General features: G+C 57.4%; 1 protein-coding gene across 8 annotated transcripts in view; it reads right to left on the bottom strand.

The window, feature by feature from the left end:
- The window catches only part of FARP2 (FERM, ARH/RhoGEF and pleckstrin domain protein 2), an 81732-nt gene that overhangs the window by 8676 nt on the left and 51647 nt on the right, over window positions 1–21409 (bottom strand). For all 8 annotated transcript variants that reach the window (XM_074364738.1, XM_074364742.1, XM_074364740.1 and 5 more), the window contains exons 9-18: window positions 20431–20526; window positions 18611–18774; window positions 18235–18303; window positions 17572–17629; window positions 15138–15378; window positions 5422–5588; window positions 2139–2228; window positions 1701–1834; window positions 1200–1281; window positions 459–732 (exon numbers count right to left, since the gene is read on the bottom strand). In XM_074364738.1, the coding sequence (XP_074220839.1) occupies window positions 459–732; window positions 1200–1281; window positions 1701–1834; window positions 2139–2228; window positions 5422–5588; window positions 15138–15378; window positions 17572–17629; window positions 18235–18303; window positions 18611–18774; window positions 20431–20526 (1375 nt within the window). The remainder of the gene's footprint in view (window positions 1–458; window positions 733–1199; window positions 1282–1700; window positions 1835–2138; window positions 2229–5421; window positions 5589–15137; window positions 15379–17571; window positions 17630–18234; window positions 18304–18610; window positions 18775–20430; window positions 20527–21409) is intronic.

Genomic DNA, 21409 nt, shown 5'->3' with positions numbered 1-21409 from the left:
GAGTGGAGGGGCAGGTGCTCATCTTACAGTTTAAGCAGAAACAGCAGGCTTACAATCAGGGAGGGGAGCTCGTTCAGAAGAAACACAAGTCCCCGCGGCCCTGAGGCGACTGGAGGCTGACCGGTCCGGCCCACCCCTGCTCCCCCAGCCCCGGCGCCGCCCTCGCTGTCCCCGGCAGCGCCAAGGGGGCGTGCGCAGCGTCGCAGGGCCCGTGCTGTCCCCTCCCCGTGGGGAGCGTCCTACTTGTGCCCCCCACGACCGCGGGGACCGGCAAAGCCCAGCGCGGCCGCGGCGCACGCTACAGCGACGAAGGGGCGGCCGCGCGGGCACCCGGCCCCGCGCTTCCCGCCCGCGTCTACACTGCAGCCTGCGGTCGTGCTTGTGGGCCCAGACGTGCAGGCTTATTCCTTGCCCCTCCAGCGCGAGCGACAGACGACGAGGTCCGTGCGCGCACTCACCGCGGCAGTCGGCGCGGTCGGCGCGGTCGGCGCGGTCGGCGCGGTCGGCGGGGCGGGGGTCACCCGGCCCGGGGCGCGCGCACAGGCGGCCCAGCAGGCGGCGGTAGTGCAGCAGGCGCTGGCCGGGCTTCAGCAGGAAGGCGTGCAGCGGCAGGTAGCAGACCTTCTGCAGCTCGAACTCCCGGCACACGGCCTCCAGCCTCTTCAGGTGCCGGCTGGCCTGCTCCAGCTCCTCCAGCACCTGCGCCAGCCTCTGGAAGCGGCCGCCGAGCGCCTGGGGGCGCGGCCCCGGTCAGCGGGCGGGCGGAGGCCGACCTCGCGCCTCCCTCTGCGGCTCCGCCCCCAGGTGTGTGTGGAGGGGGGGGCGCCCCTCCCCCCCCGACCCAAGGCGGGACCTCCTGACCCAGAAGCGCTCCGAAGTCATGGGGGCGCAGCTCTCGGGGGAATCCCGCCCCGGCGGGGATGCTGCACTGGGCGGTGTATGGGGGCGCCGTCCTGAGGGGCGCTGCCCCGAGAGGACGCTGCCGTGAACAGGACGGGCCGTGGGGCACGCGGTCCTGAGAGGACGCTGCTCCGAGGGGAACGTGTCCCGGCGGAAGAACGCCGAGGAACCCTGCTCTGGGGACCCGCGGGCCTGGTAGGTCCTGTCGGGATGCCTTGCTGCGGGAAAGGTGCCCTGAGGGTGGAGCCACCCTGACAGGGTGTCCGAGGGGCCCGGACTGGAGGCGACACCAAGCACACCTTTAGCTGCAGCATGTTCCTGCGCAGGATGTCCCCGATTCGGCAGCGGCCGCGGCCGCCCGGTGCGCTGGCCGATGCTTCCCTGGGGCAGAGATGGATGGACTGGGTCAAAACCCTGCGAGAGCTGGTGGGATGCACTTGGACCGACGCCAGCGCTACAGCCAAGGACCCGGACAGAGACCAGGAGGCAGCGGGCCGCTCCCCACGCGAGGGTCATGGGCAGGAGGGTCCCCACTTTAACGTGCTTCACTGGCTCTCCCCTGGATCAGGGCGGCCTGGGCCTGTCGGTGGGGCCACCTCCTCCTTTAAAGTGTTTCCAGGAGGGGTGGAGCCTGCACAGGTCCTGGGCTCAGTCCCAGTCCTCCCTCATTAATAAAAGTAAACGAACAAATCTCATTCCCCTCCCCGACCCCACTTCCAAACAAGAAAGGAAAAAAATCCGTATGTCGAGGAGACGATGGCTCCCTTGAGTTGCAGGGCCTGGGCGGGCAGGGCCGTTACCAGAGTGCCAGCCTCTGCTCCACCTCGTGCAGGAAGCCCTTGTGGAAGTCGTAGATGGGGTCCACACTGGAGAACAGCAGGTGCATGAGCTCAGCCGGCATGGCGTCCTCCTGGACCAGCGTGCTCCGGAACCACTGCGGCGGAAGAGCCGGCTGTGGGCGTGGCCCCCGGATCCCTGGCACCCCCAAGGCCCAGGCTCACTGCCTGGTTTCCACCATACAGGGGAACATTCTAGGCAAAAAGCTTCAAGTGGATCGATTCCCAGCTTCCTAAATGGCTGGACCTAATATCCTGACCTTAGACGGGTTTTAAGGCAAATATAGTTAACAGAACATATACATGCAGGTCTCAAGACCACCGAGGAGGGATCCCCGGTCTCTGGTCCGGATTTAAGGAGCATTAAGACAATCAAAGTAACAAAGGAGGCAGGTCGCATACCACAGTAATAACTTCTAGATCCTTCAGGTATGTTTGCTCCGTGGTGAGGATCTCCTTCGCTATGAAATAGGCCTCGTCCTCGGGTGGGCACTGCAGGAAGCAGACAGCATGAGCCTCGTGGCCAACTCTGTGCCACTCGGTCTGTTCTGCTCAGGTCAACGCTGTGTGTGGTCTTCGGTGACTCCTAAGATTTACTTCTGGGTAAAAGTCTAAGCCCAGTTGTACCTCCTGCAAATGTTTCTCTCATTTTCTCTTACCCTTTTCTAAAAAAGAATTTCAAACATCAACATTTACTGAAGCTTAGTACTGGCTTTGTGATGAAATTACCGTTCAGATCTCACTCCTGGGCTGTAGCGGGTTAGCACACAGCTGCCCGAGTGGCTGTGCCGGCAGGCCTCTGAGACACTGCAGGTTCTGTTCCTGAGCACCCCGATAAAGCCAACACTGCAATAAAGCCAATCACATGAAGCATTTGGCTTTCCAGTACATATAAAAGTTGTGTTTACACTATACTGTGGTCTGTTAACGCGTGCAATGGCGTTATGCCCCCACACAAGGTACATACCTTAATTAAAAAATGCTTTATTGCTAAAAATACTAACGATCATCTGAGCCTTAAGTTGCGGTAGTAACATCAAAGATCACTGGCCACAGATACCACAACAAATCAAGATATAATAATGAGAGAGTCTGAAATAGTGTGAGAATTATCAACATGTGACACAGAGACACAAAGTGAGCAAATGCTGTTGGAAAAATGGCGCCAATAGACTTGACACAGGATCACAACAAGCCTTCAATTTGTTTAAAAAAAAAAAGGCAGTATGTACGAAGCACAGTAAAACAAGACCTGCGCCTATATGCATGTGTGTGATTATAAACCATTAAGCCTAACTCACAAAAAGGTGATTAAAATCGCCAAACAGCCTATGTTTTAATGGTGCCTGATGTTGGAGCATGCGGCCAGCAGACCATGATGCAGAGCCAGACGTGGCCAGGCCCTAGGAGCCCCTAAGTCTCGGCCGGGCACTGCCTGAGTGCAGGGCCAGCAGGCAAGCCAGCAGTGATGGGGTCTCTGGAGCAGGAAGGGGGCGCCACGACCCCGGCACAGCACAGGCCTCAGCCACCTGGCCCCCTCCAGCCGCTCCACAGCCCCTCCTCCACCTCTCCCACCTGGCAGACGCCCCTACGCCTGCTCCTGCTCCTCCACACATCCTACACGTCGAGGACTGACTTAGGGCTGACCTTCCCTGCGTCCTGGGACATGCCCAGGAACAGAGGTCCCTGCCCTTGCGCTGAGGCCTCCTAGGAGGAAACAGGGAGGAAGCAACCCCAGCTACTGGGGAAGTCACGGGTCTGGGCGGCAAGTCACAGGACAAAGGGAGCAGGTGGGAGTGGAGGTGGAGGTAGGGAGGCCGGCCGGCTGCCTCCTCGAGCGGGTGGGGCACCCTGGGAGGTGGGGCCAGCTCAGAGGTCAAGGATGAGGGGAGGGTGGGTGGCGGGTGAGAGAGGTGGTCCCTGGGGGAAGGCAAAGTCTCCGGGGGGTCTATCTGAGCACATCATGGTGTGCTGGCCCCAGGATGAGTCTGGGGAGCCCAGCTGGTCAGGAGGCACAAGGGAGTGGTGTGAGGGGCGCCCCACACATTCTGAGGCCGGTTCCGAGGATGCCAAGGGAAAGAGTGCTGGGGAAGGCCGCAGGGGATGGGTTTGGGGAGGAAGGTTGGTGTCAGGTCTGAGCCAGCAGCGAGAAGCCAGCTGGGAAAGGAGGTGGGCTGGGGGCGGAGCCTGAGGGCCGGCTTCTCCCCTGGGCCCGTCTACCCGAGGTTGTGGCAGCAAAGCTGCTCCTCCCATGTGTCCTAGAGGCCACTGCTCTGGCGGCCGCCCTCTGGGCCATGGGGAAACCAGGAGGCTCCACTTGGCCTTCACAGCTGCCTGCTGTCTTCCCTTCCTTCCCTCAAACGTCTGATGGCTGCTTCTCACAGCAGCTTTTCCCAAACCCCTGCTGGCAGCCAGCCCTGCAGCATCTCCTGGGAGTCCCACCTCATCCCTTGCAGCTCTGCCCTCACACTGCCCTGGAGCTGCGAGTCACCTTTCCAAACTTCAGGCTCTTCGATTTCTTTTTGGGCTTTGTACTATTAAAAAATGACTTTTTCAAATCCAAACTCAGTAAAATCTCTTTAAGATGCCATATCCCGCCCAGAGTTTGCATGCCCAGTGAGCTCTCTGGGGACAGAACTGCCCCTGAGAGGCCCACGTTCACGGTCTGGGAGGTCCTGGCCCTCCCTGCCCTGGTACCCCCTCAGCCAGGCATCCCAGTTTTGGTCTGGAGTCCGGTACGGACTGGGGACACGTACGCAGCAGTCAGGAGCAGCTTGTGGATGGTGGCCTGTGTGGCCTGGGGCTGACCTCTGGTTTCCAGGGCAAAGAACACCTAGGGAAACTCAGTGGAGAGAAAGCAGAACGGCAGCTGCTCTGCCGGCCGCGCTCCAGACAGACCTGCCCAGGCCGCCAGTCAGGGCAGAGGCAGGGGACTGTGCTCTGTGCGGTGCGCTGCTGCCGCCCCCACAGCGCAGTGCCCACAGCAGGTGGAGGGGCACCTGCTACCTGCACACCTTTCCAACACGGTGGGTCCTCACCAATTTCTTATTAAACAGCGGAAACAGCATGTTTGGTGGGAAACAAGCGGGCACACGGCAGGGCAGCCAGGGGCAAAGGCGGGAGCCCAGGGCTTGGCCAGCGGGTTTCCAGCCCGTGTGCGACTGTGGCGCGTAGGAACACAGACGTGGCCCCAGGCCCTGCCAGGAGACTCGTCAGTGAACGTGGCGGCTCCGCCGGGTGAACCTGGGGGCCGGCGGGAGAAGGGGAGCCCACGGAGGCGGCCATGAGGCCACAGTGTCACTGCTTCCGAAGCTGCCTCCACCCTCCACCGTGAACACACACGCCAAGCCCCTCCTGCTGCCCAGCACCCCCACCCGGACGCTCTTCCAGGACCCACTGCAGCTTCCAGCCCCAGTACCTCCCTTGGCCCCAGACAAGGGGGGCCCTCAGGAAAGCCCTCCTTGGCACCCAGACCTCCTCCCAGCCCAGAAAAGCAGGGAGTGGGGAGGCTGTGGGCCCCACGCCCCCAGGACCAGCCTTCCACCGTCAAAGGCACGAGCCCAGTCTTGGCCGGAGGTGCTGGTGGGTCTCAGGGTGAGATACTGGGGGGCCAGCCCCCACCCGCTCCACCACCCCCAGCCCAGGAGGTTTGCAAACACAGGCCCCGCAGCAAGCCCCCGCCCACCTTGTGTCTCGGCTCCTCCTGGTCGTCCATCCCAGCTCCGCCAGTGTCGCTGAGGACGGGGCTCAAGCCCTGCTCAGCTGGGCCCAGAGGCACCTGGGATGTGGGGCTCAGGCTCGGTGGGCTCTTCTGGGAGGAAGGAGAAGGCAGAGGACTCTCCACAGAAAGGCCTGGAAGTGAACGGGGCGATGGGGAGAGATGAGAAAGGGCGGATGTGGGCAGACAAGAGGCCCCGGGGTAAACGGGCAGGCAGAGCCTGGACCACACGCAGGCCGCGGTGTGACAAGAGAGCAGAGAGGGCGGCCGGTGACCGGGTTCCCCGGGGGCCTCGGGGCGCGTGGCTGTGCCGGGACGCAGGGGCTGGGGCCACACACGGGTGAGTCAGGACCAGGCCGGCTGATCCAGGGGAGACGCCGTCTGCCACGCGTCTAAGGCTGGACCACGCAGAGCCACTCACATACTGGTCTCCACTCCCCTGAGCTGTCCATGAGCAAGGATTCTATTTTGGTTCTATGGAATTATACCACAAAAGTAATCTGATACTTAAATGTTTCCCCTTCTTAAAGCAATGTTTGCTTTTGACTAGATAGAAACCAAAATTTTGGTCTCGTTCTGAGGAGGCTATGAGGTATAGTCTATCAAACATTCTGCAATAAATAAAATTCTCCAAGGTTCTAATTACTTCTAATGTTTTTCTATGGTGAATTAGGAACTATTAAATGCCAAACTTGAAAGATACCTTAATGCAGAGTTATAGGCGGGAAATCTAAGTGCAGTTTAAAATGATTTAAGACAGAAATTTACCTCAGATTTATAAACGTGTAGTGTTTTAACACCCAATCCACCATTATCTCTAAGTATAACTACTAGGTTGGTTTACAAAGCGCTGGAACAGCAGTAACTGAACTCAGACCCCTGGGGCCTCCTCGCTCCACTCACGAGAGGCTTCAGAGTGAGACCCTGTCACACCACATGCGCCGGGGACCCAACACAGGCGCCTACAGTGACCAGTTTATTTATTCAGCCCGAAGCGCGAAGCGTGCAGGGAGGCGGCTACAGAGCGCCCGCTGGCCGGCTTGGCACAAAACCCCACAGCAGCCCTCCAACGTGGCCTGGGGGCGGGAGGAGCCCTTATTTTCACATTGACAAGTTCAGAGTTCTGGGAAGACTGAGCCTGCGGGCGGGGTCGCACCCAGGGCTTCCAGGATGAGCCAGACGGCCGAGCTTTCCTCGGGGTCCTCACAAGGACACAGGCCTAAGACACAGGGAGCTGTTCCCTGACGCCAGGAAACCTGGATGACATTCAGACATGAGACTATTAGAACCAGTTTATGAAAATCTGATCACACATTTAAAATATACTAAGCAACCTTAAAATCATGCAAAATTCCTACGTCCCCTCCCCCTACAGCAGGCCTGCGTGGACTCAGTCACATCCGAAGGAACCAAATCTGACCCAAAGGCTCCGGGCTGTGCTGGGAGTGTGGCCCCTTCCTCCGTGGAGACGAGGCACGTTTCCAAAGATGAACTATTCAGGATTCACGCCCCAAACCCCTTTCAGTCCCTAAACAGCCCAGCACTGCAGTGAGATGCCATTACACATTCAGAGCTGAGAACAGGTCCAGAAGCTACTAACAGTCTATTTATTCTTCACAATCGTGTTGTTGGAGGTGTGAGAGCCAAGCTGTTGACACTCACCGGTTACCAGGGACGTCCGCAGTCTGACTCCACGCCTCCCAGCAGCCCACATAGCTCCTCCCTCCACGATGGGCCGTCCTACAGGAAGCTACCAGTGGACACTTTACCAAAAAGGTGATGCAAAACTTGATTTATTCAAATAGCAGAAGCTGAAACTCGAGGTGGTGGTTGCCTCATGTGATGGGGGTGCAGACGGGCCAGGCTGTGGGGGCAAATCAGAGGATCGAAGCCCCTTGGTAAAGAAGTGGTTGGTGCTGGAGGGAAACCCCCTTTGGGACTGGCAGCTCATCTGGGATAAACTACTTTGTTTCGAGGGAGGTTGGGGCCATCATTTGACGTTATCCTGCAGAGACAGCTGCTATTTGTACCTGAAGGTTCCAAACCTGCAGGTTCACCTAACCAAGGACCGAATATACTTGGGAGAAAAATTCCAGAAAGTTCCAGAAAGCAGCCCTTGAATTTGCCAGTAAGTTACACAGCATTGACACTGTACTACGATCACAAGTCATGGAGAGATGGTTTAACACACACAGCAGGGCGTGTGGAGGTTACGTGCAAATGCTGCACTGCTCCACGGAAGAGACTTTCACATGAGGGTCCTGCTGTCTGCGGGGTCCTGGAGCCAACCCCTGCGAATACCGAGGGCAACTGTACTTCACGGTTTCACAAAAATCGTCAACTCTCAATTTAGTGATGAGATTAAAAAGCACCACAAACTGACATTAAACATTTGCTTTTATTAAATCTGTCAGCTAGAGCCAAGCATGAGAAATCATACCTATATCAGACTTTGTAAACACAGAAGCTCCATCTGTGGGGAGACGGTTTTCGAGCAGGCGGCAGTTAACGTGGACCCCCCCTGAACTCAAGGCTGTGGGAGAGCGCAGGCCACTACCCTTGTGCTGCGGGACCCGTGGCCGGAACGTGCGGGGCCGGGGCCCCACTGGCGAGCTTCCAGGAGTGCCGGGCAGAGCGAAGCTCAAGGGGCCCAGGCCCCGCGCGCTGGGATGGGCACCGACTGCAGAGGCCCTGGTGCGCAGCCAGCCGGCTCAGTGCTCAGCAGCACACTGCAGGCACCGCAGAACGCATCTGGCCCTGACTGACTCGGCAAATAATCTTCCACGTCTGTAAAAGCAGGCCCCTGCGTGCAAGGTCGTCCTCCACTGGAGGCTGTCTACAGCCAGAAAGAGCTGGCACCATTCTGAGTCACAGGAGCCTCGCTGTGGGCCCACGACGCATAGGAGGCGGTCTATCGCTCACCATGGCTGCGAGCCCACCACCCCCTGCAGACAAGAAACGCCTGCAGTTTCCAGAAGTAAGCTCTCTGGAGCGGACTGCACAAGGGCAGTTACGCTGCACTGAGCGCCACCCGCTGGAGCGGCTCAGACGGCCCGTCCCCAGAGCGGCAGCTGCAAGGGCTGATCGTCGTCCAAAAAGCACCTCAGCTTAAACCTTCTCTCCCCCACAGCCAGCAGCGGCCGCGCGGCAGACGGCTTCTGCTGCTGCTTCGAGATGCGCAGCTCTGTGCTTGCGTCCCATGCTGTTGTCCAGCCGGCTGATGAAGGAAAAGCCACATTTGGAGGGACCTCAGCTACTTCTATTTCATGCTTTTAAATTCTCTTCTTCAAAACTCTGTAATAAGCAATCCTGAGAATTCCTGCCTAACAGTGGAGCGGGAGTCAGCTCCAGGTTGGAGAGTCCCGGGTCAGGTCTGAAGGCTGACACGACAGAGGGCCTAGAAACCCCTACGGCTCGAGCAATGGTCATTAATCCCGTGAGGAAGGGCAGAGGTGACCTGTCCCAGGAGTCCAGGTAAACGTGACCCTGACGAGCCCATGGAAAACCACTCCTGGCTCCACTTTTGAACACAGATGTCACAAGTCATTTTTGTATGAAATCTGCTCAAATATGCCAGTGGCGGTAGAAAAGTGGCCAATCCTGAGCGCCAGCTCATCCCTTTCTCCTGTGTGTCCACCCCTCACCCGGGGGCCACGGGCTAGCCTGGGAGTGGCCCGGTCACCTGAAATCCAGAGGGTGATGTCTATCCCCGCGGCCCTCCCAAGAAGCGTTTCCCGAAGTTCTTCCTTTTTCTACAGCTCAGTCACTTTGGGCCGTCTGCTGCGGTTACATCCACCAGGTGTGGGGTCTCCTGTGCGCAACACCCAGGGGTGGTCCAGGGTGCCCCACGCCTTGTTCTAGTAAGTGACACGTGCTGTCCTAAGTTTGAGAAGCTGTGACTTACGGATCTTCTGAACTATTGGAGTGATGGAGGCAAGGTCCCCAAAACAACATTCAGGTAAACTAGAAAGCTCACAGGTCCCGTTCTCAGGAGAGAGATGTGACCTGAGTGAACACACCTAGAAAACAAAGGCCACATGGCTGTTACCCTCCCAACCGGTCAGCTGTAGACTAATGGAGAAATGCTTTCCAGCTGTATCTTGAAATCTGGATTTATCACCGAGGTGTCACCTCTTTGTCCCCAAGTGGGGGTGCTGGGCAGCGGTGGCATCAGTCAGGGACCAGTGCCCATGTGACACTCCTGTGATCTGCTGTCCTCTCCTCTAAGTGGGGATGTGACCGCAGACTCCTGGGGGGGTTTGGTGCCAACAGGTGCCTCCCACCCCCACCATACTGGGTGCCAGGAGCCTTGAGACCCCGGGGAGGGGGCCAGCCCCTGGCCCGCAGGTGCCCCCCGCCCTGAGCGTCCTGTCCTCACAAGGCTTGCTGCAGCCGCTGCCCAGTATGTGGGGTGGTACCCACAGGCACCCCAAGACCCGTGTGGGGCCGGAGAGGTGCATGCAGCTCCATGGAGGCAGGGGAGGCTTGCATGGTGGGGAGGGGAGCCCAGTGAGGTGTCGGGGAAGGAGACCTGCTCAGGAGCTCAGCAGCAGCCAGGCTTCAGGTCAGGAAGGTCACGGGGGGGCTCACTGGCTGGGGGAGGGGGGTTAATAACGGTTTCATTTTGGACTTAACCCCCAGTGTGTGTTCTTTGCAGAGGACGAGCCAAGGACCACGTGATTCACCCCCAAAGCTGCCAACAGTGCAGCCTGTGGCTGGCACCTCAGAGGCGAGCTCTGCCCGGGCCTGCACGCGGAGCCCGCAGGCTGCCGAGAAAAGCCAGATGCCTCCCCGATGGCCCTCAGGGACGCCAGCGCCCACACCCAACACCATCTGCAGGCACCTCGGGGCCCACGGGCTGCTCAGAAGAAAGAGATGTCGGGGAAGATGTGAAGAGACACGTGGCTGTTCCAGGGATGCGTTTAATGTAAGATTACCTCCGAGGCGTGGAAGTCAGACCCTAAGCAAGTGGATGGAAAGGAAGCTAAAAAGTCCATTACAAATCCATAGCAAACATTTCCTTATTTTATTGAATGAACAATGAAGAACTTCTGAATTAATACACATCTGCAAGTTTATAAATGGCAATTTTAGTGGGAAACACTTCCAAGCACCAGAAACGAAGCAACATCACGTCTCTTTACAGAATGAGCCGTTCCGACGCCCAGGGAACCGGCGCTGCCTCGCTCCTCACTTCCCAGGGCACGATGGCGCTTCCCTGCGAAAGACGCACCCAGGGCCGCTGTGTGGAGAAGGGCCGACGGCAGCCCCGCGCCCCGGCTGGCTCTGACACGCTCTGCAACCTCGGGACAGGGGCCAAAGCAAAGCCCCACAGGGACTCTGTGGCCTTGAGAACAGACACTAAATTCTCCAGACTTCAAGAGCCTGAGAATCTCGACATTTTCTTACAGCGGCTCTGTTTCACAAACCGGGAGGACACAACTGTACCCCGAAGACACAGGCACTGGGGTCACACGTCAGCACACAGGTGCGCGGTCCACGCACTGTTCGTGTGTCACACAGGCCGGGAACCACGCGGCACAGGGCACCCACGCGGAGCAGCAGAGTGACACCGGCGCTCGCTCCCACTCTCGCGGCTCCGCTGCCCGGCCCCCGCTGCGCCTGCTGCTGAAAGGGGCCCTGATCCGACCCCACGCTTAGAGAATTCCTGCGAAATACGAAAAGCCGCGGGCCAGGACGCGCCGCCACCACCACCGTGGAGCTGCAGCGCTGTCAGACCTACACACCAGCGCCCTGGCTGATGAACACTCGGAGTCTGGAAACTTGAATACAAAACAGAGCGGCAACGAGTGAAAACAGACATTCTACCACGGCAGAGCGCGTTAACTGCCAGAGGCGGACTTAGCAGGGACAAGAGGCACAGCCCCGGGGCTGTGCGGCCTGGGGACTGCTGGGGTGGGGATGGCCCTCCCGCGAGGAGAGCGACAAAGTGTCAGCGCTTCCCAGGGGCTTCACCTACGCTCGCAGTAGACCGGCTCCCGGTGCGAGAGGTGCTGGTTACAAATCCACAGATTCGACTCAAATCTGAACACCTGTCCTGTCGTCCGGGTCTATGACATCACCCTTCCCAGGTGGGGTTACCACACAACAGGTTTTCGAAGAAAAGGTCATCGTGATCAGAGGTCTTCAGCTGGAGCTGCTCTGGACTTCTGCACATTTTCTACAACCACCTCTCGCTGAGGTGAAGCACCCCAGGACGCTGCTCACGCCACCAGCAGGAGCCACAACGGCGGCAGGAAACGTCCTTCGGCCTCCGAAGAGCCCCTAGGTGGGGCTTCCCCCACTTTCTTGAGTCCAAAGAAGCCCCAAGTGTTGTTTTTTTTTCGCCTGTGCACTTTCACAACTGGCTTTTAAATACATGATCTCATTATAAAAGAAAAGCTGTAAACTTGAAAATATTATGAACATTCTGGAAAAGGAAAGTTGTCCAAAATTCCTCCAAATCTTACCAAAAAGCTACCCCTGAATCTGAAAACGACACCTTCACCAGCAGCGTCACAGGCCACGGGGACGCGGCTGCTGCAAGTCGGGGGTGAGGGCCAGCGGTCAGCGCAGCTCGGGGACAGCGGTGCAGAGGCCCGAGGGGCGAGCCGGCCAGGCTGTGGGACTCGAGGCAGGACTGGCCTGGCTTCTCTGTGAGTCACTGGCACAGAAGGGGGTCTTCAAAGGGAAAGGGGACCCAGGAGCCATCACAGTCACAGGCAGCAAGCAGACCGTGTTTGGATCCTGATCTGAACACCAAACGTTATTAGGCACTTTGGACAACTGAGCCAATTTAAGTACGTCCATGATTTTAGATGACACCAAGGGACTGTTCATTTTGTGGGATGGTGTCTGTGTGGGGTTATGTGAGGGGTGTCATTGTGTCTCAGAGACACATGAGAAATTCTGAGGGGGGTCATCAGCACGTCAGGGGCAACGCCCAAGGGGAGAAGGGCTGGGGTCCAGGCACGTCCACACGGCACCGCCCACCGGGGCACGAGGACTCCGTCAGGACAGTCCTCTTCCGCTTCTGCGTGTTCTGAAAACTCCCTCAACAAAGAGCTAACAGTCATCTCCAGAAAGTGAAGTTTCATTGAAGCAGCAAAGCAAAACCCTCTTATGAGAAGGCCGAGCAGAGATGCCGAGAACAGAGCTTATTCCCAACCTCCAAGAGCAGCGCGTGGCCACCCCGCGTCCACGCCCCGGCCGCATAGCCACCTCCTGCCCGGGCGCCAGGCGGGGTCCCGCGGGGGAGAGGAAGGACAGGCACCGTAGAGGACAGAGGCCGCCGTGCTGAGACGCAGGAAGAGCACTTGAAATGGATGGTCTCTGTGTTAGCCTCTCAGCACACAGGGCCAAGGTGTGCTGAGTGACACACAAAAACCCAAACATCCCAAACACACTATGCTCATCAGTGAGTCAAGACCACATACACCACGTTTATCGCAGTTGCAGATGCCGGTCACGGGCGTACGCCCGCCACCTAGAGCACAGAGGAGGCAGGCGTGCAGCACCAGCGCCGGGGCCACGGCGGCGACGGCGGCGCAGGGCTGAGGCAGCCACAAGAGCGGGACAGTGCTCACCATGTTTAGCCAGGAGCCTCTGCTGGTATCTGACCGGCACTGACGGAAGAAGGCTGACCTGGAGAGAGGCCCCGGCAAGGACGGCACCTTCAGGAGGAAGACGGACCTTAAACGTGCTGCTGTTTGTCGTCAGAGCAGAGAAGAGAAACACAGCCCAGACGCTCAGCTGCGTCTGTCCAGCCTGGCGTGCCCGGCCCTCGAGGGCGCCGGGCCACCCGGCAGGGGCCTCTCCCCTGGAGGGACGTCCGGGCTGCGGCCGGAGCGCCGGGCTGGCATCAGCACGGGTGAAGACCCTGCTGCCCGCGGGGCACGGCCACTGTAGGCTCGCAAGGCCTTTCCCACGCCTCGGGGCAGGCGGCGCCTGTGACTGGGTCTTTTAGAGCCGGCCAGAAACTCTGTACTGCAAACTGCCGGACCCCAAGGAAACAACATTCCTGAAAAAAGGCTCAGGGAGACCCAGGGTGCTGCCTCTTCCCAGGGAACAGCCTCCTATCCGCCAAGAGGAAACGGCTCGCTGGTCCCACCTTACACTACGACTCTCCAGCCGGTCGGTTCTGCTTTTTCTGCAAACAAATGTGTAGTGCACCCCCAAGCAAGCTAAAAAGAAGGAAACAGTTTCCACTGACACTGCATTTTAAACCAATGCTTCTCCCAGCTCAGCTGTTTCCAGGTCTGGCACGGAGGCGACACCTTTGGCACGGAGACACACCAGGGCAGCTCAGGGACCCTGCCCGTGCAGCTGAGGACCACTGCCCACCTCAGGACTTGGGTTTTGTGTGGTCAAATCAAACAAGCCTTCGCCTGGGTTACTCATAGGCAGTGTCAGGTGGGGCACGTGTTCTGTCAAAGAGCAACACAAGTCCGAACTGTGTCACGTTGAAACGCTCGGCACCAGTTGAATCAAAGCAAGTGTCAAAAAAATTAAGCTGCAAAGACTAATTCACCCGCTGCCCAGGAGGACTGGCCGGAAATGCTCATTCATTTCACGTGTGATGCATAGCTTTTGATGCCAATTCAAGCGGAAGTTTTAATTTCTAACACTCAAGACAGAACAATCAATCAGAGAATTAGAAGAAAAAAGAATGTCTAGCCATGAACACAAAAGCACCCGCTATGCCTAAAGCCGACGACCTGGGCCCACCGAGCAGTGGGCGGGTTGTCCCACGAGGGAGCCCGGGGACGGTCAGGAGGGGTTCTCATCTATCCGCTCTCCTGGAGTCAAATTCTTTATGTTATTCTGCAAATCAAAAATGACTCTCTCGCCCCTCGTCTGTGCAAAGGGGTTACTGAAGAAAAGGCTCACGTCTGGGGGGGTCTCGGGCTCGGAGCCCCAGGAGTCTGTGTCGCTGCTGCTCGAGGCCTCGGCCGTCGTGGGCGGGTAGCTGACCTGCTCTAACTGGTCAATGATGTCTGAGAACTGGAAGGCTGAGCTGGCCTCGGAGCGGACCGAGCAGGCCGGGAAGTTGGCCATGGAACTGGCCTCAGACTGGCTGGCGGAGCTTGGCGTGTGCACGGACAGGCCACCGTGCAGTGGCGCGTTGCTGAGCGAGCTGGTCTCGGACGGGCTCAGCAGACGCTGCATCAGGCTGGCCTGGGCCTTCACCTCCAACAGCTCCGACGCGCCTGCCGGGCGCACGTCGCCACCAGGGCTGCCCTCCCGCCCAAACTCGAAGCTGAGCTCCGTGCTCCTGCGGGCTGCCTCAGGGGAGGACCTGTCTGGGCTGGACAGGCCGGACCCCGGGGGGCTGCACAGTGGGGCCTGAGGGGCCAAACTGCCGTAGGGGAAAGAAAAGGCCTCAGAGCCCCCAGCGAAGAAGGAGATGTCTGCTGGGTCATCGTCTATGAACTCCTCGGACACCTGCAGCCGGGTGCTTGTCAATGTGAAAATAGGGGTTCCCCTGCTGCTCTGCCAGCCATGTGGGGAGCCCCCTCCAGACGAGGACGAGCACACAGTCATGCCACCCTCCCCACGGTCACTTCTCCCTGCGGCCTGGCGCTCCCTGCCGGCCCCCCCTGCATCTAGGTCTAGGGCACCGAGGTCCCGCCCTGCGGGACTGCTGGCACTGCAGCTCCTCACAACACGACAAGACCCAACACCTTGACAAGGCTGGAGTGCAGGGGGCCGGGGGGGCTGGGCCTGGCTCGCGTCGGGGCTGCTGCTCCTCTCTGTCGCTGGCCGCTTGGCGTCAGGAGCCGGGGGCGGCGGCAGGGAGCCGCCTCTGTCCTGGCAATGGAGCGGGCCCGGAGGGGCTGGCGGGGAGGCGGGGACTGAACAGGAGGAGGCATTCGTCGCCGACGGGGATGCAGGAGTCCTCATGCCCTCAGGGAAAGAGATGCTCTGGGGATCAAAACGAGGGAAAGAAAAAAGGGAACACAAAACATAACAAATTACCACTAGAAAGTCACAGAGCCAACTGGGCCCAAATCAGTACATCCCCACGACTCTAGAACAGCTTCTGCCAAGAACAGCAACTGACCAGGCTTCTCCTTTGAGAACTAGACGTCCGTAAATGCAGACAGGGTTTCAAAAGGACCCAGGGCCATCTGTTTACGGTCCCTTATAATTCCACTTTTCCTCCGCAGGAGGCACTGAATGCCTACAGCAGAGACGGCCTCCATCACTAACACCTCGTGCCACCTGCAGCTCCAGGATGCTGCGGGCATTCGTCGTCCTCCGGGGGTGAGATGCTGGAGGAGGGGCGAGCTGCCACCCAGCTCCCAAGACCCTGGAGCAAAGCAATGGCTGGGGACAAGGCGCCCCGTCGGAGGTCACTGTGGATGCTAAGAGGCTCCGGCGACCTCGCTCCTCCCACGGAGACGAGGCCGGGCTGACGCCGCCGGCCCCGGAGCCCGGAGGCACCTGGGAAGCCCGGGAGCAGCCCCGAGTGCGAGCGGGAAGAGGCCTGGGAGAAACCCAGCGGCGCAGCACGCCACTCGCCACCCCAGGCACCCTGCACACGTCCTCACTCAGGGCCCCACACGCGAGGACACAGTCACGCTTCCAGAAGACCCTGAGCCACATGAACACAACCTCACAGGAGGGCGGTCAGACCAAAGCAGAACCGAATCGTCTGAACAGCCTTCTCTGCAAGCAGGTGAACGCGTGCCCAGCGTGCGGCCAAGCAGGAGCAGCCGAGCTTCTCCAGACGCCGTGGCAGCACACAGCCCACAGGGTGAACCTGTCTCCACAAGCTTATTGTGTCACTTTTCCGTAACCATCCGACCACATTTAATATCCCTGTGGCTTTTAAAGGACAGAATCAGAGGACTGAAAGCCTGAATGTGACTTTTAGGCTATTCACGAATTTGGACTTTGTTAAAGAAACAAAAATAATTACTTTTAATTTCAATTGATTTAGCAAGGAATTCCTAAATAGAAAACATACCTAGAAGAGTTAAAGAATGTTTTTACTTAAAAGATCCAGTTTTAGAAAAGTTTGGGACACACGAGCTTTAATACATGAGTTACAAGCATAGCTCCCGGTGTCACCGTCACTGCAAAGTGACACCGCGCAGCGACAGGAAATGACAAAGACGAGACCACAGCTGCAGAGAAAGAACACTGCATGAAAAGAGCAACCACGTAAAGACGTGCTTGCCGGTGGTGGTCATGGGAGCAGGCCGAGCGCGGAGCGGCTGGGGCTCTGAGACGCTCGTGACACGGTGCCGCTGTCCCACCCTCACAGATGCCTTCCGTGCGTGCGCCTGTGCGTCTGTGCTAACAGCTGTGACCACACCAAGCACAGGCAGCTTGTGTTTCTTGCTTTTCACCCTTAACATAATAAATAGCAAAAAGTCCCACCCCGTGAATACAGCTTAATTAAGTAAATCGTCTCCCTAAACCTGTACTCAACGCTGCTTCAGGCTTTCACAGACGTCGTGCTCACTCACTCATTTCCTGACACCAAAAAGCACCGAGCGTCCACAGAAACAAACGAAAAGCACAGAGAGAAGGTGAGACGTGCTCGGAATCCGATTGCCCGGAGGTGACACCCCACACGGTGAGGCTGAGCCTCTGTACATCCACCTGTCTTCTTAATTCTTTTTCTGTTTTGCTTTGCTTTTTGGGGAGGGGAGGTAATCTGGTTTATTTATTCATTTCGTGGAGAGACTGCAAGGGAACCCAGGACTGCGTGCTCGGTGGGAGTGTGCATCCCCAGCTGTCTGCCTCTGTCACACTGAGGACCGTGCGCATCACAAGGGCTGGTCTGCCACCTGCTGGTCCTTAACACACTCTGAACGCGTCCCGCTCGCGCGCTGTCCTTCTGAAACAAGACTTTCAAACGGACACACCCAAACGGCTGGAGGGTCCCCCAGCACAGAGGGTGGTGTCACCAGGACTGTGACACACAGCACACCTCACTGCACGGCTTTCTCTTCACTAAGCTCCTTTCTGCAAATGGTCCCAGGATTGGAACTGCTGAGTAAATGACAAGACTACGTTTATGACTCTTGTTGCAACGTGGCCAGATTATTTTCCAAAAGAGAACAGGCGGTTAACAATGTGTTCGTCTTAACCAGAAGGACTGACCTGCCTTGGCAAGTCCGCAGTCAGCGTGTGGAGCGACACCCGAGTCTTGCTGTGCCTCCTGCGAACAGAAGACAGGTTGTGAGCCCAGAGCCTGACGCCTGTTTTTAAAGCAGCACATGCTGTGCAGTGAGGAAGAGCTCACACAAAAATGCAGCGAGGACTGACAATATGCCGTGAGCCATCTAAGCAGGAACGGCAGGATAACAGGAAACAAGAATCCAAACAAAAAACAGATGTCCCAGGAGAGGTAAGGCAACCCCCACAAAAGGAGAAATTCCACATGCAAAGAAACATGGATTTTCAGATTCAAAGTTAATCAAACTTTGTAAAAACATTACATATAAGTTAAGTGATACAGACTAAAAACCAAAAAGCATTATCTGGATTTACTTGTAATAACTGTAAGAGATATTACAAAACCGATCTTAAAAAATTAAAAAATGGAACTCAATGTTTATGTATTTGAAATGCCTTTCATTCAAATAAAGCTTAAAATATTTACAACGTTAACTTTATTTTGGGGGGAGGAGGTAATCTGGCTTATTTTTGGAGGAGGGACTGGGGGTTGAACCCAGGACCTTGTGCGTGCTAACACGCTCTGCTCTACGTTCCCCTTACAACGTTCACTTTAAAAGCAGGCACTTTGCATCAGAAAGACTTTACCTTTCATACGGAGTCCTCTTCACCCCGCCGACTCTCACGTAATCCACAAGCTGTTTCTGAGTTCTTCCACTGTGAGTAGAGGCGCAGGTTTTAGAGAAAAGAACACACAGAAATTCACAGCCTTAATTTCTCACAAAAGCAAAGGAGAGGAGAGGCTTGCTCATCTCCTCTCATAAACTTACATATGCACTGAGAAGTCATTCTTTGCACTCAAGCGTAACCAGCTTTCTAGACGGCATTTCCTTAAGCCCGTTCCCCGTTTTACTGGCCAGGCTCCCTGTGGCTCCGCAGTGGCTGCACCGCACAGGACGCTCTGAGACACGCACAGCCCCCTCCCTGACTCGGCTCTACAGACAAGCCAGGCCCCTGCGCCCACCTGTATCTGAAGGAGGACCCTCTGCTGAAGAGGACCGCTCTGGCCTTTGGCTTTGGCTGATCAGAAAGCCTGAAAAAGGTGTGGTGCTCCACACAGATCTTCCAGAAGTTCTTACACTCGTCTCTGCTCCCCAGCAGGAACTCCAGCGTGTCCTGGTAAGGGCCCTGGAAGCAGAGGGTGAGTCGCCCCTTCAGGAAGGGGTTTAGGAAGCACTTCACACGACAGGCTGTTTCCAAGTCTTCAAAATGAGGAAGACTTTCTTCTTTTGCTTTGGGGGGAGGTAATTAGGGTTATTTATTTACTTATTTATTTAACGGAGGGACTGGGGATGGAACCCAGGACTTCGTACATGCTGAGCACACGCTCTACTGCTGAGCTACACCCTCCCCTGGGAAGCCTCTTTTCCTGAAAACTTTATACAAAGATTTCCGGTTCCACTTACATTTAAGAGAAGAAGCAGCGTGTATGTTCATTGTAGAGATACCAGAAAACCGCAGTCAGCTACAACCACACAACTGCCACAGTTGCGAAGTTTGCCTTTGTGACTTTCTCCCACCTTCCCGGCCAGTCGACCTGCTCATGCGTTATTACCGAATCGTTGCCCTGAGGGGGCCTGGGGGACGTTTGTGTGTCTAGGGCACAAGGTTTCCAGGCTCACAAACACCACCATGAGGAACCCGCTGCCTTTCCACTCAGCCATTCCTCAGGGAAAACGCCTACAAATGCTCTACTGAGCTCAGAAACAACGCACGTTTCCGAACCCTGCGAGATGTACTACCAACCTACCTTCCAGAAGGACTGACACTTTGACCCTCTGTTTAGGCTTAAAAAGCTAAGTGCTTCGGGATGTGAAGTGCAGCTCTGCCAGGTGCAGAGACAGACTCGGCTCCGAACCCTGGCCCGCTGAGCGGCGGCTCTCCCCCCACCCCCTCAGAGTGACGGCCAGAGGCGCGCGTGTTCCACCGGCAGAGGGGAAAGCGAGCTTTCACCTGCACTCGCTGGTTCCGGCCTCCCTCACGCTCCCCTTCCTCCACAGAAGCGGCATTTGAACACAAACGACCAAGCCGCCCGCTCACAGCTCCCCCAGTGAACACGCGGGGGGGGGTGGGGGGCTGGCTGACACGGCCACCCGGCAGGCTCAGCGTCCCGGCCCGGGCTCGGCTGACCTGCCCTGCGCCCGCGCCTGCTCCGTGGTGGAAATGGGGCAGCCGAGCACCTGTGAGCAGTCCGAGCATTGGGTTTTTCCAGCTATCAGACTGTGCACTCACTTTTTTCCATTTTTAGTGATTTCAGTAAAGTGATATTTAATTCCAACCTTATTGACTGACAGGCTCAAAAGAAAAGAACGAAACTTTCTGAAAATCAAGGCTTTCAGCTAGAGCCATTCAAGGCCCAGGCTCTGAAAGGAAGACTCACGAGACCGCCGGGACCACCCAGTCACTCCGGACAGAGCCCTCAACCCCAACCCACGGCGGGCCTCAGACTGCGGCACGCAGCGTGTCAGCTCCGACACCTGCAGAAAGAGGGGCCGCACTGCAGCCGTGGTTCCCAGCTGCTGGGGGCCCGTCAGACGGGTGCGTTCTCAGGTCTGAGTCTCGGGGGGGCCCAGCGACGTGTGGGGTGACCAGCCCTGGGGGAGGCTGACACGGCCGCTGGGAGAGCACTGCTGGGCAGGTCACCCCAAAGCCTTCCCCAGTCCTAAGTCCCATCCTTAAGTTTCTGTGTGTATCGCGCTCAAATGATGCATAAAGTAATTAAACACTCAGGGTTCTAGCAGGTAAGTCCTGTTATAATCAGGAAGCTCTCAAAGCAACACTTACGTGGGCCTCTGGGTGGAGCTTGACCAGAAACCTCTTCCTCTTGAAGCTCAGCTTTCGGAGCCTGGACCAGTTGAAGGTGTTAATTTTGGTGGTGCTCTGAAACCCAAGGGGCGGACACTGCATCACACACTGTCAGACACACACAGCTTCTCATGGAACAGACAGCACCCCCCCCGCAACGTTTCACATTCGGAGTGACTCTGATGTAAGACGTCAACATGACACAAACTGATCTGTCTCAGAAAGAAAACCCAATTTCTTTGATGAAGCTTTATGACAAACTCCCTTCTGTAGGTGTTCACAGGAGCCGGTTTTGAATCTGCCCCTTGGGGCGGCGGGGGGCAGGAGAGCATCAAGATTACAACCCAAATTACTGTAAGTCAGACAGTAGTATGACTACAATACAAACCCACGAGTCCACGGTGACATAAAGAAACTGAAGAAATGGGAGGAACCCTCCCGGGAGCACGAGGGACGGACTTTAGAGTCTCTCTGGCAGCTGGCAGCGGTCCAGTCAGCAGGTGACTGGGATGGGCAGAAACTGACTGTCTCAAGGCATCTTTCCAAGAACACAACGACGAGGGATAAAAAGTAACTGCGGCAAAGAGGCTTGTCAAATGCGGATCGATGCAGATACCGCCCGCAAGCGGACAGACTGACAGGGCCGCCTCCCGGCTGGACCTCGCACACCCTTGCTCCCGTGACCCTCGCCTCCGCGACGCGCCTGAGGCTGGGCTGAGGGTCTGACCATCAGCGTTTGAAACGAGCCTGCGTTTCAAAGTGACCGGCCCTGAACCCGCAAGAGCGCCGAGCTCCCGGGGTCAAGTGCAGAAGGGTCCCGACGGCAGAGCCAAGGGACACACAAGTGGAGCGCCTGTGAGCCTGGACCCTCTCCTCCACCAGCGAGTCGGGCAACCTGTGAGTTCTGGATGGTCGCTGTCCTGGTCGCTCCTCCGTCAGCGCGACACTTGTTCAGAAT

The sequence above is a fragment of the Camelus bactrianus genome, chromosome 5 (genome assembly GCF_048773025.1).
Source record: "Camelus bactrianus isolate YW-2024 breed Bactrian camel chromosome 5, ASM4877302v1, whole genome shotgun sequence".
Classification (NCBI taxonomy): Eukaryota; Metazoa; Chordata; class Mammalia; order Artiodactyla; family Camelidae; genus Camelus; species Camelus bactrianus.
The sequence above is the reverse complement of the archived record's forward strand: the minus strand, read 5'-3'. Positions and strand labels throughout refer to the sequence as shown.